General features: G+C 43.2%; 1 protein-coding gene across 1 annotated transcript; it reads right to left on the bottom strand.

Moving 5' to 3' along the window:
- Nucleotides 1-8,678: 8,678 nt before the first annotated feature.
- On the bottom strand, nt 8,679-15,389 carry STMP1 (short transmembrane mitochondrial protein 1). The gene is made up of 3 exons (XM_041129608.1): nt 15,174-15,389; nt 11,535-11,588; nt 8,679-9,142 (listed from the first exon to the last, which is right to left on the bottom strand). The coding sequence occupies exons 1-3, from the start codon at nt 15,186-15,188 to the stop codon at nt 9,062-9,064; spliced, it is 150 nt and encodes a 49-aa protein (XP_040985542.1). The 5' UTR covers nt 15,189-15,389; the 3' UTR covers nt 8,679-9,061.
- Between the last annotated feature and the right edge of the window lie 561 nt (nt 15,390-15,950).

Here is a 15,950-nt window from a genome sequence, read left to right on the forward strand (position 1 = left end):
CAGCAAGCAGGACATCTCTTTGTTCACAGTCCCCGAAGTTACTTTCAGCCATTCTCTCCCTGCCAAGAAACTCTCTTCCTAGCTTCTTCTCTTCTCAAGGCTTTAGCCACTCTGCACCTTTTATTGTGCACTCATCTTCTAATCCTTTTCACTTCATGCTTCATCTACCACCATCTTCAAATTGTGTAGTTGCTTGACAACAAATCACTCTCCACTCTCCTAATAGTTATTTCTCTGCTCATCTCGCTTCCCATCAGGCCTTGCTATCCCACACCTTTCCCAGGGGATATGAACACGGGATATTCTCATTTTCAAGAGAGGAGCAGCTGGCATGCCAATTCGCTTTAGGGAGACCTAGAGTTACTCACAAATCAAACTGGGTGACCACCAACACTCTTTTGTAATAACACCAATAGCACCAGGTAAACGGAAATTGCTTGGCGCTGCGTTGCACGTGTCAAGCAATATTTCTTCAGAAACATTTCCATGAGTGCCTGGCATAGTTTGTCTCACAAGATTGGTGCAGAGAAATTTGGAGTGGACTTGGGCAAGGAGTTTCCCCAGCAGCCTTCCCTCGTGTTTCAGTGCTCTGAGCACACTTCCACATCCACAGCTGCTGGCAGCTGTCGCTGCCATGTCCCACCAGGCATTTGCAGGAAGGCAGTGCGCTGGACTGGCCCTTCTTCCCTATCACATCAGTCAGTGCACACACCACAGCCAGATTCTGCCCTTAGATGTACACATATGATTCCCTTCATTTCACTGAAGACATAAGAAAGTACATGAGAAAGTATTTAGTGGCAGAATCTGAATATCACAAAGGAAAATAGCGGGTGAACAAGCTTAGGGTTGGCAAGCTGCATGGATCATACTCTGATAGCAATGGGTGCTGATTGCTGCTTTTTTTTTTTTTTTTTTTTTTTTAATTAAAATAAATGGCAAGTGGACAAAGAAGTGGGAAATTTTCACTGGTAATTTATAGCATACTGTCACTCAACTTCTCTACCAATAACCAAAGTTGAAGTATTTTCTTCAGAGGGGAGATAAGCCTGATTTTAAATTGAATGATTTCCAGATGCTTTTAACATTCAGCACATACATCAAGTCCTAAAAACAAAAGTTCTGCTTTCAGCCCAGAATTTAAGATTCCTATACAAAAAGTATAATCACATTAACTAGTAGCAGTATACTATTTTATCTTACAGTTTTATATTACCTTTTCCTAGAATCCTATTAAGCCTACATATATTTTTTTTTCACAGTGATATAAAGCCTGAACAATTTAACTGAAGTAAACTGAAGTGATTTATACTGAGCAATTCTTTATTCTGTAGCTGATAGAGCAATGTTTTATTTCTCAGGAAAAAAAGCAGAGCATCATAGCTACACTTAATACTTGTATACGCGTTGTTCAGTTCTCTCTGGTTTGCAGAAAATGTGAATAACAGAACTTAAAACAGGCCCTTATTTTTTTTTTTTTTTCATACATTGATTAGTATCTTACTACTTGGGTTGCATCTTTGAACCCAAAGGTGCAGTTGTCAGAGAAGGGCTCTAATCAGTGTGATGAAAGGTTGCAGAATCTCTGTTTTCACACAGAAAACCAACAGTAGGTTCCACTCCAGCGTCTGGGCTCACAGGGTAGGAAAGTTACTACTGTAGTTACGGTTTGAGTCAGTGACTTACATGATTGGGGTATTTAGGTATTTTCCAGGTGTATTAAAGACTAAAGCCAGAACTGACTTCGGTGGGAACAACTATTCTGAAGGTAATTTATGAAATTTGTTTTATTTTTCAGGAAAGTAAATTTGACCTTCTGTGATTAATGTATGTTTCAGGTGAAAAAGCAAATAACCTCCACAGCTATTTTATCTCTCTACAAATGCAGTAAAAATTATTTTGGCTTGGGACTTTGTAAAGTAAATGTTAGCATATATCACCAAGAAGTGTAACAAATGAACTAAATATCTCTTTCTTATCCCTCTGAGGCAAAAATAAAGTAAGCTGTACAGGAAATTTCTGTATGGAGTTTACCAGTAACATATGTACTCCAATACCCACCGGCACTTCCTAATATTCAAAATAATTCTGCATCACATAGAGTGGATATTGATTTTTACATACGAATACCAATTCACAATCATGTTTCTGCAAACACAGATATAATCTAGGCTTATGAAATGAACTCCTTATTAATTCTGAAAACTCCTATTTCTTCCTTTGCAACATTTCAATTTCACCAGTAATCTAAGGGCCACCTGTAATCCGGGCCGACAGTAGTCTGGGCCCTTCAAAGCACACTTCCACATGCTCGACACGTGTAACAAATCTCTCCAAGAAAGCAAGCACAGAGGAGTCGTAACAGCTGTTGGTGCGCACAGCTGCTAGCACCACGGGATAAAGGAGAACCACGAAGGAGAACCACAGTGGAAAAATTCTGACTTCACAAAGGCAATAAATTTTTGGAGTGATACCACAACTCCCTGCAGCATCACCACTGAAAAATGTCCTGTGCTGCCAGATCAGCACTATGTTACTTTACTCATCAGAAATCACTGTGAAGAGTGATACTCTACATTAATAGGAGTCATGTATCTTTACCTGAATTCATAATAAAAGTTTCTGGTGTAGATGATGCTACCTAATGTAAAAACATAAAGAGCTGTCTTCATTAAACTTTTCCCTGTCCTTGAGTAATTCCTCTGGAGCACAACCCATTTTCACAGAAGGCAGCTGGAGGTACTGGTGATTTAACTGAGTCAAGTGGGGTTAGGAAAGCCAATGCCAGGGTCCTGAGTGCCTTAATGGCCCTGGCCAGCCTCACCTGAGACTCCCACCCATACCTTCTTTCCTTGGGCCCATGAGCCCCACTTGAGCGCAGATCTGGAGCTCCAGACTCCTGTCTGCCTTTCACCTTGTCTCTTGGGTGGGTGCTGAGCCTGTGTTGTAGCCTCCTCACCAGTCAACTCTCTGGCCCCGTCTCCTTTTGCTCAACAGACTTCTTGGGATGGACCTTAGGCCTGGTTCACCCCCTTGCTGTGCCTGGGGCTGACAGTGGACCCCACTACCAGCCACTGGTGCTGTCTGCTGTGTGCAGACCTGTGGGGCTGCGCCCCATTGGTAAGGACGCTGACTGCACTGGGATACCCTTGGCCCCCAATTTTGTAACAAGAAGGGCCTCTATAGGCACACCAGCTGCAAAAGGAAATCTAAAGCGATGCTGAGGGAGCTGGCCGATGTCATTGTGAGGCCACTCTCTATTGTGTTTGAAAGGTTATGGTGACCCAGGGAGGCCCCTGAGGACTGGAAGAAAGCAAATGTCACTCCTATCTTCAAGGAAGAAGATTTGGGGAACTACAGGCTGGTCAGTCACACTTCAATCCTTGGGAAGGTGATGGACCAAATCCTCTTGGAAGCTGTTTCCAAACATATAAAGGACAAGAAAGTGATTGGGAATAATCAGCATGACTTTATGAAGGGGAAACGATGCCTGACCAGCCTGGCAGTTGTACAACAAATTGACTAGCTTGGTGGATGAGGGGAGAGCAACTGATGTTGTTTGGCGAGGCTTTTGACATGGCCTTCACCAACAACCTCACAGACAAATTGAGGAAGTATGGACTAGATAACTGAACAGTAAGATGGATCAAAAACTGGCTGAAGTGCAGGGCTTAAAGGGTTGTGGTCAGCATCACAAAGTGCAGCTGGAGGCCAGTCTCTAGTGGTATATCCCAGGGGAAAATACCAGGGCCAACATTGAATTAATGAACACTGGCATATTTATTAATGGCCTGGACAATAGAACAGAGTACACCTTTGGCAAGTTTGTAGATGGTACAAAATTGGGAGGAGTGGTTGACACACAAGATGGTTGTTCTGTCATTCAGAAGGACCTTCACAGGCCAGAAAAATGGACCAACAAGAATCTCATGAAGTTCAACATAGGGAAATGCAAAGTCTCGTATTTGGGGAGGAATAATCCCACACACCAGTACAAGCTGGAGCTGACTAGCTGGAAAGCAGCTTTGCAGAAAAGGACCTGGGGGTCCTGGCAGACAAGTTGAACATGAGTCAGCAATGTGCCCTTGAGGCAAAGGCGGCCAACAGCACCCTGAGCTGCATTAGGCAGAGCATCCTCCACAGGTTGAGGGAGGAGGTGATCCTTCCCCTCTTCTTAGCCATGGTGAAAAACATCTAGACTGCTATGCCTAGTTCTGGGCTCCCCAGTACAAGAGGCACGTGGGCATACTGGAGCGAGTCCTGCCCAAGGGCCATGAAGATCAAGGGATGGAGCACACATGAGACAATGGACTGTGGTTCTGTGACACAAAATGGCACCACTGAGCATTCATGTTAGTGAAGTTCTGTGAGGTAAATTCACCATCTTTATTTGAATTCTGGTGCCCAGTAAGCTAATAATCAGCTTTGCTATCCGGCATTTTGTATATTTTCAGTATTAACCCTTTACTGTATTCAATGGAAGATGGTCTACAAGAGCCTTAGGACAGCATTTTCCATCACAAGATAACAGTCTCAGTCCACAGTAAATATTTTAGAAGTCTGTTAGTAGCTTATATGTTCCTTTCCTCCCCTTTTGCCTCGAACCTTCATCTCCTAGGACATGCCTCAAAAGAATCAATACATGAAAAGGAATACAACTGCCTTTAGCAAAGGAAGACTGCGTATTTTAGCTGGCAATTCCAGCTATCCACGTAGGCATTTTGAATGTGCAGAAATTCACAGTACCCATGTTCAGTGGGAAATCTGCTCCTAGGTATCCTGAAGGTGCATTTGTCCTTTGCAACCTGCTATGACACCACTGCATCGAAAGCCCTCTGAGCCCTCAGATGCAATCTGCATCAAGCAATCATTACCTGTGTGTACTCTCCGTCCTCTGAAATGTAAGGTTAACTTCTGCTATCACCTAGGATAACGCCAGGCTGGATCGGTTAGGTAAAATATGTTACACAGTAGTTGCAAAGTCGACAAGAACTGTTATAATGTTATCCAGCTCTCCAGCTTACTGTGAGCGACAAAAAAGACAGCTTGAGCTAAAATGGAAAGTGTTGCAAACAGTGTGAAACACTTAAGAAGTCCTGTTTTTAACATTAATGAGCATATTTTGTTTCTACAGCACTACAGCAGTAGATGGTTCACTTCATAATCTGATAGGAAAAAAAAATCCTAACATCTGTTTGGAATGCTCAGCTGAAAGTTTCAGCTCCAAATTACACTTTTAGAGTAACACAGGCATTTGGCAATAAATATAGGTATTTTGAATATTATTTCCCTTCTCATCTCCATGTAAAGAAAGGGAAGAACATAAAGCCTGTTTGAGGAAAGAAATAATCCAATTTTAAACACTAACATAATTTTATATGACAAGCAAAGAAATACGAATGGGTTAGAGCCAGTATTTTTCAATAGTCTGCTCAAGAATAGGAAAGAGTGGGGGGAAAGGAAGCTGGGGAAAACTAAGTTCATCACATTCATGAAAACATTAAAACACCTGTGCAGTGCTGTCTCACTCTATGGAAATATTTTTGTGTGCAGAAGACAGTTCCTTCAGTCTGGACTGAAGTCTATGAAGGCTAATGGAAACCCCTTTCAAAGATCAGAGGATACACTACTACTTCAGTAATAGCTAAACATAGCTGTACTTTATTTGTGAACTCCCTTCACCAAGCGCATTCTTGGTATCTTCAACACATACTGCTACTACAAGGTTTCTGATAACTAATGTTAGGTGGTAAATATAATTTCTCCCTGTTTGAGTTCTGTGAATGTTTACTATAAGGAAAGTTGGTAGCATAGCTACTAACATTGTCTGACTTGAGGTAGCTTTTAAACTTGCCAAATATTCATTAGCAAAGACTGAAAGCTTTTATATCAGCTAAACATTTCAGGGAAGATGGTAAAAGGATGGGAAACTACAGGTGAAATATTTCTCTCATATATATATATATATTTATATTCTTTAAGAAGGAGAATCCTTAGATGAGAAATACTTTCCACAATTGCAGGACTGCATTGTGGAAGAACTCTGCCATCACCAAACTTCGGAAAAGGAAGCGGAAGTTTAGCATAACATATTCTGTAAATGTGTCTTTGCTGATTCAGTGAAAACTCCTGAGCTTGGAATCCACCCAGATGTATCTAAATTAAAGGCTTTGGGGTAGAGGGTGAAAATTACAATTGGTACATGGGGAGTCCTGTACTTAAAACCTCTCATGATATGTTTATCTCAAACAGCACAGTCCACTGGGTCTGCAGAGCAAAATAGTTAGTTCCCAAAGCTTAGGATATTTTCCCTCTGAATAACTGTAGGCCTGTCTAATGGACTAAACGCCCATTAGCGATCAAAGCACATCTTCTGGTTTAGTACCTTCTGAAAGGAATCCAGTTCACACACTCTACAGTTTTCCCATGATGAGAATGAAAAGCATGGTAAAAGAACAATTCACTTTGAAGGCACAATCCTTATCCTAACTAAAACACTAATGGAGAAGCACTCCAGGTATGCATATCGGATTTGGGTGGCAAGGTTTTGGTAGCAGGGCGGCTACAGGGGTGGCTTCTGTGAGAAGCTGCTAGAAGCTTCCCCTATGTCTGACAGCCAATGCAAGCCAGCTCCAAGACAGACCCACTGCAAGCCCATCAGCAATGGTGGTAGCACCTCTGGGGTAACAGATTTAAGAAGGGGGGAAAAAACCTGTGCAACTGCAGCCAAAGAGAGGAGTGAGAACATGTAAGAGAAACAATCCTGCAGACCCCCAGGTCAGTGAAGGAAGGGGAGGAGATGCTCCAGGCGCCAGAGCAGAGATTCCCCTTCCGTGGGGAAGACCATGGTGAGGCAGGCTGTCCCCCTGCAGCCCAGGGAGGTCCACAGTGGAACAGATCTCCACCTGCAGCCCGGGAAAGATCCCACGCCAGAGCAGGTGGATACTGAAGGGAGGCTGTGACCCCATGGGAAGCCTGTGGTGGAGCAGGCTCCTGGCAGGACCTGTGGAGAGAGAAGCCCACGCTGGAGCAGGTTTTCTGGCAGGACTTGTGACCCCGCAGGGAACCCATGCTGGAGCAGTCTGTGAAGGACTGCAGCCCGTGGGAAGGACCCACGTTGGAGAAGTCCGTGAAGGACTGTGTCCCGTAGGAGGGACCCCATGCTGGAGAAGGAGAAGAGCGTGAGGAGTCCTGTCCCTGAAGAGAATTAAGCAGCAGAGACAACATGTGATGAACTGACCACAACACCCATTCCCTGTCCCTCTGTGCTGCTGCAGGGGGTAGGTAGAGAATCCAGGAGTGAAGCTGTGCCAAGGAAGAAGGGAGGCGTGGAGGGAAGGTGTTTTGAGATTTGGTTTTGTTTCTCATTACCTTACTCTGATTTGATTGGTAATAAATTAAATTAATTTTTCCTCACATCAAGTCTGTTTTGCACATGACAGTAATTGGTTGAGTGATCTTTCCCTGTCCTTATCTTGACCCACGAGCCTTTTGTTATATTTTCTCTCCCCTGTCCAGCTGAAGAGAGGGAGTGATAGAGTGGCTTTGATGGGCCCCTAGCATCCAGCCAGGGTCAACCTACCACAGTATGCTTTAATCAAGAGCCTGAAAGAGTGGAGGAGGTCATTCTCTGTGCTTCTCCCTCCTACTTGTCCATAGCAGTCCATCACCAGGCATTGTTAATAAAAACAAGGAGAATATCTTTCTGGTACTTTTCTTTGTCCTTCACATCCTGCAAAAGACTGTCAAGGGGACTCAGTGATTTAAGCCACCTTATGGAGTTGATAGGACTCTTCTATTTTACAGAAAAAAATATTAAATTTTATTTGATAGAGTGTTGAATTAATAAAACTTACATCTATTCAAATTACTGCAATATTTTCTTCAGAGTTTACGACAGAATTTGTGCAAAACTATGATTTCCAAATGCAGACTTTGCTTTCCACTCAAACAGAAGAGGACAGTGCTACAATACGATGTGTATTTTCTCACACACCAGGGTTTTTAGTGGCAGCAGCAGGTGAAGAAGAGCATACCAGACAAATAATGAGGGGGACAGCAGATAAATGGTTCTAGTCCTAAGAAAATACATGGTAGACAACTGAACCAAATGCAGAGGCAATGGGCTGAAGACCATGCACAGGAATGAGGAATTAATGGGAATACCAGACATACTTAATAGCTCAGTATTTCTCTAGTCCTTGTTCCACACCAAGAGGCAGTAAAAAAGCATACTTAAAACAATTACACAAACCGGACCATTAAGTACATAAAGTGAATAGTTTTGATTCACAACATAACTGCTGACCTCCACGTGCCCCGATTACCACTTATGGAAGATAAACCTTCTCTCTCCCATGCTCCCCATCACTCCAGAGGCATCCTCAAGCAACCAAGCAGAAGGGAAAGAAAAGGAAGAGACAATAAAAGAAGAAACAATGAATTTGAAGCACAGGTTCAATTTGATGGTCTTTTACACTTTTTGAAATCATCCATGTTTGTGCAAAGTCAACAGTGCTGGAAGTGATCATTTAACATAATGGAAAAAGCAGAAGCTTCCCCCTTCCCTCCAGGCTCATAGTTTGACAAATGAACCTTCCCATCTCCAATAATGGAATGTTCATCTTAAGGACAGTGAAGTACCGCTGCTCAAAACAAATGACAAGAAACCCTGAAAGTTACTTCTTGATGCATTTAATTTCTTTTGCGATGTTCTAAGAACTAGGGTATTACAAAGTGTGAGGTACGCATAGTAACAGGACTAACAGGATTCCAGTCGGATCAGGTAAAACTGGGTTACAAAATATTAGGAAAAGCAATAACAAAAAATACAAACGATCTTATCCAGTCACATATCAGCTGCAAATCCATATTCTGAAACCCTTGCAAATCAGTCCCAGGAAAAGTTCACGGCTGCTCTTTCAAAAGAATGACATTCCAGCTCTAGGAGACTAAAAATGGAGGAACCTCCCACGCCAACCCTCTACTTGATCTTTGTTGCCTGAAAGGTAAATAGCATCCTTGATGCACGCACAGAGGTGACCTGGGTAACATCGCTCTCTTAGGACTTGTCACTAGGAGGTTTCTTCTTAGCTTCCACATCCTTCTTAAAATCTTCAAGCTTCTTTGCAATGTTAGGAATCTTTAAAGACAAAAACAAAAAAACAAACAAAACCCACACAAATTAACAAAAAATCCTGAGCTACATGAGACTTAGCAGGAAAGACAATACCATAAACACAGCAAGAAATTCTATGACGTTTAAACTGGTTTCTATGAGATACAAGCTTCCAGGATCTGTTACCTTGCACAGAGGTTGAAAACAAAAGAACATCAAGTAAACAGCAGATCAAAGCACCTCACACGAGGCTTCAGGAAATATTTTAGACTGTTAAGAATAAAAGTCAGCCAGTGGCAATGGGAACAGGAGGGAGGAAAAAAGATCACTTCAACAGGAAACTTAGTAAGACCAGTCTGGCTTCTTCACTGAAAGAGGACAAACTGCCAAGAATAAGCTAATTTAAGCACCAATGCGCAGACTTTAATAATGACTTTTGGAGGGGAAATTAGATTGCACTATACTGGTCACAAACCAAGAGAAAAGAGATGTTCAAGAGTAGCAAATTACATTCTCAAGAAATTTATGAAGAAATACTTCTCCTGGTCCAGTTTGTAGGAATCAAAATTCCCCACTGGGGAATTCTACTGCATTGCAAATTGGCAACCTTTTGCAGTTTCACACTTGAATGAAAATTCAATTTACCGCTTGTGAGCTTCAAAACTTCAGCTTTCTCTTGCAAATAAAGGCATTTTGATAAAGCAATCCAATAGTAAATTTTGACAACTGTAAAAAAAAAAAAAGAAAAAAAAAAGAGCAGCAACTTTTTAGGGTAGGGAATAGATTACCTCATGACTCTAGCCAAAACTGGGAATTGACAACATAGGATTTCACAAGCTGACTAAAATGAAAGTAAAGCAAAGTTCCCATTGGTAGTTGTGAAAAAAATCATGGACTTTTACTTCATATCTAACCTGACCACAGAGCAGAAGGAAAGTTAATCCAAACAGACTGCAGTTCTCTCATTGGATGGTTTGAGGCTGATAGTACAAGTAATATCATTAAGTTTCTTTCTTACATTGCCTTTCGAAGTTAAGCTCTGTTAGAGCAAATGACATTAAGAGCCCAGCCTGTAACACGTGTGACATTTAAGCTAAACCAAGAGAACTCCATTGTTGTCAGCAGAGCCCTCCATGTGCTTATAACTAAGCACATGTGCATACAGCTGCAGAATTAGGACCTCATTATGACAAGTTTATCTTAGATGTCATCTAAAACAAATTATCTTCAATACCAGGAGCAAAATTACCATGTTTATCCTGCAAGTCACTGTTACATTTCCAGGGAACCATTTACCGCAAATCAAAAGCATAAGTCCCCCTCTTGTGGCAATACTTTATTGGTGCTGCGAGAAAAGCACTACACTATGCTTACAACACATACTGATACACCCAAATATGTTCTTATGACTACATTTTCATAACACTGTAAAACATATATTGGAAAGAGAGACAAGCCTTTTATTGGTACTCTTACTGGAGCAACTGGACAGGAAGCATCACAAAAGTTTGCGCATGAGCAAGGAGCAAAAAATAAGAATTCTGCAAGCAAGATGACTTCAATACTGAAGATGAGAGGAAAGCAAAACATAAATGTCAGAGATTTGAGCCTCAACAGCTTTTTTTTTTTTTTAACTAGGCTCTTATAGATTGGATAAGAAAGGAATAAAATTTATGTTAAATTTCATTAACTCCTCTAGCCTATAAACAGCTAAGTGGCACTGCTCTTACACGGGATTCTGCTGACTCTGCAAAAATTAAAAGCTTGTATTGAAGACACAGCTCTAAATCTTCTTCTACTCTAACTCTCACAGTGGAAAATCTCTGTTCACTGTGAGAACTGAGGAAAGAAAGTTCACTTTCTTTCTTTTCTCACTGTGACAAAAGAAGGAAAGAAAGACTGCGGGTCAATATACTGTTTGAAGTAGGAACTGAGGCTGAATTTTCAAAAAAATCTGGCAAAACTTATTTTCGTTATTACAGAAGACAGAAATTTCAGATGCTCTGGAGGATTTTTAAGTAACAAATAGGTGTACTGAGTGGACAACACTGTAAGCAGACAGACTGAGTCAGGAAACCAGTATTTTAGTGCCAGTACAATCCATGAGCAGCTGCTAAATCTCTTCTGTTTCTCCTGGCTCTATCTATGTAGATGTCTGTTTACCATACCTGTGCTCTAGGGCCCTAAGACCAGTTAAGACTCCAAGCCTTAGTCTATCACAGAGAAGATGTCAGAGGTAGATGGTTTTGTTCCATTTACATTCAAGTTCACCTGTAACTAAAGTCAGTACAATCTGCATTCTGCTTAAATAAAATAAACCATCAAAATAAAGACTGATTCAGTTCTGATTGAGGGAAAACAACCTTATATTTTCAGTTCAGAATAGGTTTAACTCTGAGAATACAAGGATACTCACATCATAGTTCTGAGCCAGATACATCCCAACCACATTGCCAAGAGTAAAACCAAGCTAAACAGAAGAAAGGCAGAAAAAAAAAAGTTAACATCCTTCCATCAAAAGCATATTGGTTAAAATTAAAAAAATAAATAAAAATATTGCAAGTCATGTGAACACTAACGCGTTTCAATTCCACTCATACTTAATTTCTCACCTTTCTTCCAATAGGTGCAATTTTACCCATCTTCCTCAGCAGGAAAACCTTACCATTATTTCCAAAATACAGCACAGTTGTGTTTTCAATACACATCTCCAAGACTATTTGGACCAGGCTATGATCACCTTTGTAAAGTTCTTTGCACACACACAAAGGCAGTAACTCCCATGAAAATGGGGGAGATAACAGCAGGGACCTACATATCAGAGCTCGTGGTCCACACCTGGAAAGCCTAAAGCAACACCCCACTAAAACAATACTCAATGCTAGAGAGGGACAAACGTATACAAAGACATAACACAGTAATACACGGTTAAAAAAAAAAAAAAAAGGTTCACAAGCTTGAAAGTCAGCGCAGAGGCTCTGACTGCAAAAAGATCCCAGTCTCACTTTAAAAGGTTTAAGAGTAGAGCTCCTCCATCAACTTAAAATGATGTAAACCCACTACTTCTCTTCTGCAACAACTAACAACTGTGCACCTTCCTGACCCCTTCGACCCTAAGAGATTAGTTTTCAGCCAAATCCACTCTGATCTAGGGGCTCCTCTAAGGCAGGAAAGCACTGTTGGTTGGAAGCAGGGCACAACCTCTTCTAACAATGGTGCAAACTCATGGTTGCTGAAGGGTGTCTGTGCAAACGCACCCTGGAAGAAGAGCAAGCGCAAAACAGAAGCACAGTTCTTGGCCGTGACCCTGTTTGCCAGCTGAGGAAAATCCTCAAGTGTAACAACGCTCCTGGAGTGAAAGAAATTCCTCTCTTCAAAGACAGGTGATGACATTTTCATTCAGCAACTCCCCAAGATCCTAGATTTTATTTTTATTGTTATGTTTCATAATAAGTAGGTCCTATACTACGAAAGCTCATTTGACTATTTTGGAAGGGGACACTACTAATATTGTGCCTTCATTCATTGTCAGTAGAAAAATCACTCTATATGACAGCTGAGGCCAGTTTTATTTAAGAAAACTATTATTGCTTATGGTCACTGCTGTCAAACTAAAATATTTTAAGAAAAATAAAACCACTGTCCACAATAACTTTGCCATCACATACTGACTAGTCATCTTTTCCATGCCCAAAGCAGGATACAGTACAGCTCATCTTTTCAGTGATTCAGACTCCTTAAGCATCACCGGTGAAAAGCTAGCTACAGAAAACTAAAACTGGCTGAAAACTGCCAAATGAGTCATGACTGAAAGTTAGTTCAGTATTTTCTTAAACAGATTTTTGGTCTTATTCTTTGTTTATTATTACTTTTTAAGGAGCTTAGCTTTAACAACTTAAGAAAAAGTAGAGTTCTTTTTGTGTGTACTGCACTGGTTATCATTTGCTCTTGTGGTTTTAATCATCAGTTAAAGAAGTACTCTGGGAGATATTAACAAACATTTCACTGATATAAGCCAGACTTGTGGTTCCTCTTAATGCAGAGCATCCCTCTAGCAGAGGAAAGTTTCCTCCATCTTTAGCGCTGAGAAGTCACTTGAAAACACAAACCTGGTCCTTGTTTATTAGCAGTTTTCTAGACTTTCACCCTAGAATATTTCCAAAGATGGGACAACTATCATATTCTGCTGTGTGATAAGACTTATTTGGTACAGATGCTACTGACATCAGCCCTCCCTTTAAGTGTACTCCTTTGTTGAAAAGTCTAGCACTCCATTCAAGAGCAGTCCACCCAGTTACATTTACTTTTACAGCTGGCAATTGAAGCAGAGCAAAACATTTCACTATTTAGACTTCAATTATGGATACAGCAAAACATATAGCCAAATAAAATTTGCACGTTAACCAAGGACAACAGGGCTGATGTAGACTTCAAGGTCTTCCAATTTCTACCCAGCATCAAGTTGCATTTTAAACAAATGTTTATTTTGTGCTTAACTCTGGATAGCAAAAATATATGGTTTGCAAGATTATCCCTTTATCTCTCTGTTACAGCCCTAACAAGGGAGAGCAAGAGTCAAATACCCAATCTACACCCCAAGAAGGAAGAAACCCAGAATTAGTACATTTTTTCTAACTTTCAGGTGCTAATTAAGAAGTCATAATTAATAAGAGGTTTTCATCTAGCAGCTGCAACAAAAAAACCATTAGCAGCAAGCAGTAGAGTTGATAAACACAGAAACTTTGAGAATGGCTAAGCGTATTTACTGCTACTGAATGCTTTCAGTGGAGTGAAGAGACTATAAAAGACAGCTACAGAAATGACTGAGGCTTTTGTAGTTGTTATTACATTTTATTTTGAAGTTGCAATAAAAAAATAGGCCTTATTTATTCATTTCATAAAACCACGCAAGACTCTCTGAACTTAGAGTAGGCCATTTCTTCTTGCTCTGTATCAACACTTGGTATGAAACTTACTAGCCAGCTGAATTATTCTTCCCCCAACAAAACATCAAAGAATATCACTTATTGTTTGTACTTACTGGGACATACCTGAACACAGCTAAAACCCTAGAGTGTCCCTCACAACACTACAATGAAAAACGGGGGACTGCCTCCATGCTTTGCTACAGCAGAAACCAGCATCTTTTTTTGGTCAGGTAACTTATTTCCACGCTTGGCAGTAAAAATACCAGCATCCATTAAGTATTTAATGAAGAGTAGCCAGGCATCTAACTTCAGACACCCAGAAGAGTTTAGGGTAACATACCAAAACACGGAAAGGAATATTAAAATGACAAAAGTACGAAACCATTTAGTCTATTAATTCTGCTGTTGCTAAGGGGATTTAACGAAAGGCAGTAATGAAACAGGAGCCCTTGCCTTAACTTCCATATGTAAAAATCCCCATCTCCAGCGATAAATATTTAAAGGCGACCAAAATGGTAAGGACCGAAAACCGCTGCTCTCACAAAAGGAGGGACATACACACGCCAATACGAAGAAATGTGAGCAGCAGGAAGGCATTACCGTGAGCAAGCAAAATCTGCTGAATCCCTAAGGCAAATTAAGGGCACGATTTGGAGAAAAAACAGGGCAGGAACGTCTCGTTCTCCGAGCAGCTGAAAGGCCCCGCTCTGCGGGGAGCGGGGACAAACCCGGCGGTACCGAACAGCGGGGCGAGGCCACGCAAAGGGCCAGGGCGGGTTTGAAGGCGCCGGAGAAGGGACCCGGCCTGACGCCGCACGCACAGGGCCGCTGCGCCGCTGAAGAGCCAAAACCGGGCGCAGTCGCCCCGTGTAAGCGCCTTCACGGCCACGGGGGCGAGTCACGCCACGGGGCGGGAGCACCCGAGGGGCGCAGCGGGGGGCTGAGGGGAGAGGCCGCCCGCCCGCCGGGCCTCCCCGGAGCCCGCCGCGGGGCGCGGGCGGGGACCGCACACAGACACTTTCCTCCCCTTGGCCGAGGAGCGGCCCCGCCACCGCCACCGCCCCCGCCCGCCTCGCTCCGCCCCGCCCCGCGCGAAATGGCGGCGCCGCCGCCCCGCGGAGCCTTACCAAGAACTGCAGCATGGCGCCCGCCTGCTTGCCTGCTTACCCGCCCGCCCGCCTGCCTGCCTGCCTGCCTGCCGGGGAAGTCAGGCGGGCGGCGGCTCCTCTTCCGGGTGCCGGCCCGCCCTCACCGCCGCCGGTGGGGGGGGGCGTGCGCCCAGCACGGCACGGCCCGCCCGCGCCCCTCGGGCGGCTCCGCCGCCTCTGCCCCGCCAGGCCCCGGGACCCCTCCCGGAGGCCGACGCTTGGGGCGGCCGGTCCCAGCCGCTTTGGGGGATAAGGAACCGCGCAAGGAGGGCGGCGGGCCGTCTTTTAAGGCCTCCCTCCCCCTGCTCAGGGAGGCGTCCAGCCTGCCGCTCCTGAGGGGCTGCCCGGGGGGCGCCGAGCAGTTAAATGAGAGCTCGAGTTTTTACGCTACGGGTGACTTCAAGCTGGGGCCTTCGAGGAAGGACCAGGGAACTAGGCATCTAGATGCGGGTGAAATCCTGTATGGTTTGGGTGTCCCCTGCCTCAATGCTTGGGAAATCTCAGCCTCCCAGGCTGGAGAAGGCTGAAAGAAAGGTTTTCTTTTTCTTTTTTTTTTTTCCTTCCCTACTGAGCACTCGCTAGACCTCCTCCAGGGTACCCATGGCCAGGTTTGGGGCCTCAGCATAGGAAAGACTTGGACAAGTTGGAGCAAGCTCAGCAGAGGCCCCGGAGCTGATCAGGGCTGGAGACCTCCCGGCGAGGGGAGGCTGAAGGAGCAGGACTCGTGCGGCCGTGCGGGGGGACCTAACGGCAACC

The sequence above is a fragment of the Aquila chrysaetos genome, chromosome 17, assembly GCF_900496995.4.
Source record: "Aquila chrysaetos chrysaetos chromosome 17, bAquChr1.4, whole genome shotgun sequence".
Classification (NCBI taxonomy): Eukaryota; Metazoa; Chordata; class Aves; order Accipitriformes; family Accipitridae; genus Aquila; species Aquila chrysaetos.

Excerpts from the sequence above, each read along its gene's own strand:
- STMP1 (XM_041129608.1), bottom strand. Across the intron at positions 9,143-11,534 it reads ATCTGGCTCAGAACTATGAT|ATTCCTAACATTGCAAAGAA; the intron begins GTGAGTATCCTT and ends TTGTCTTTAAAG.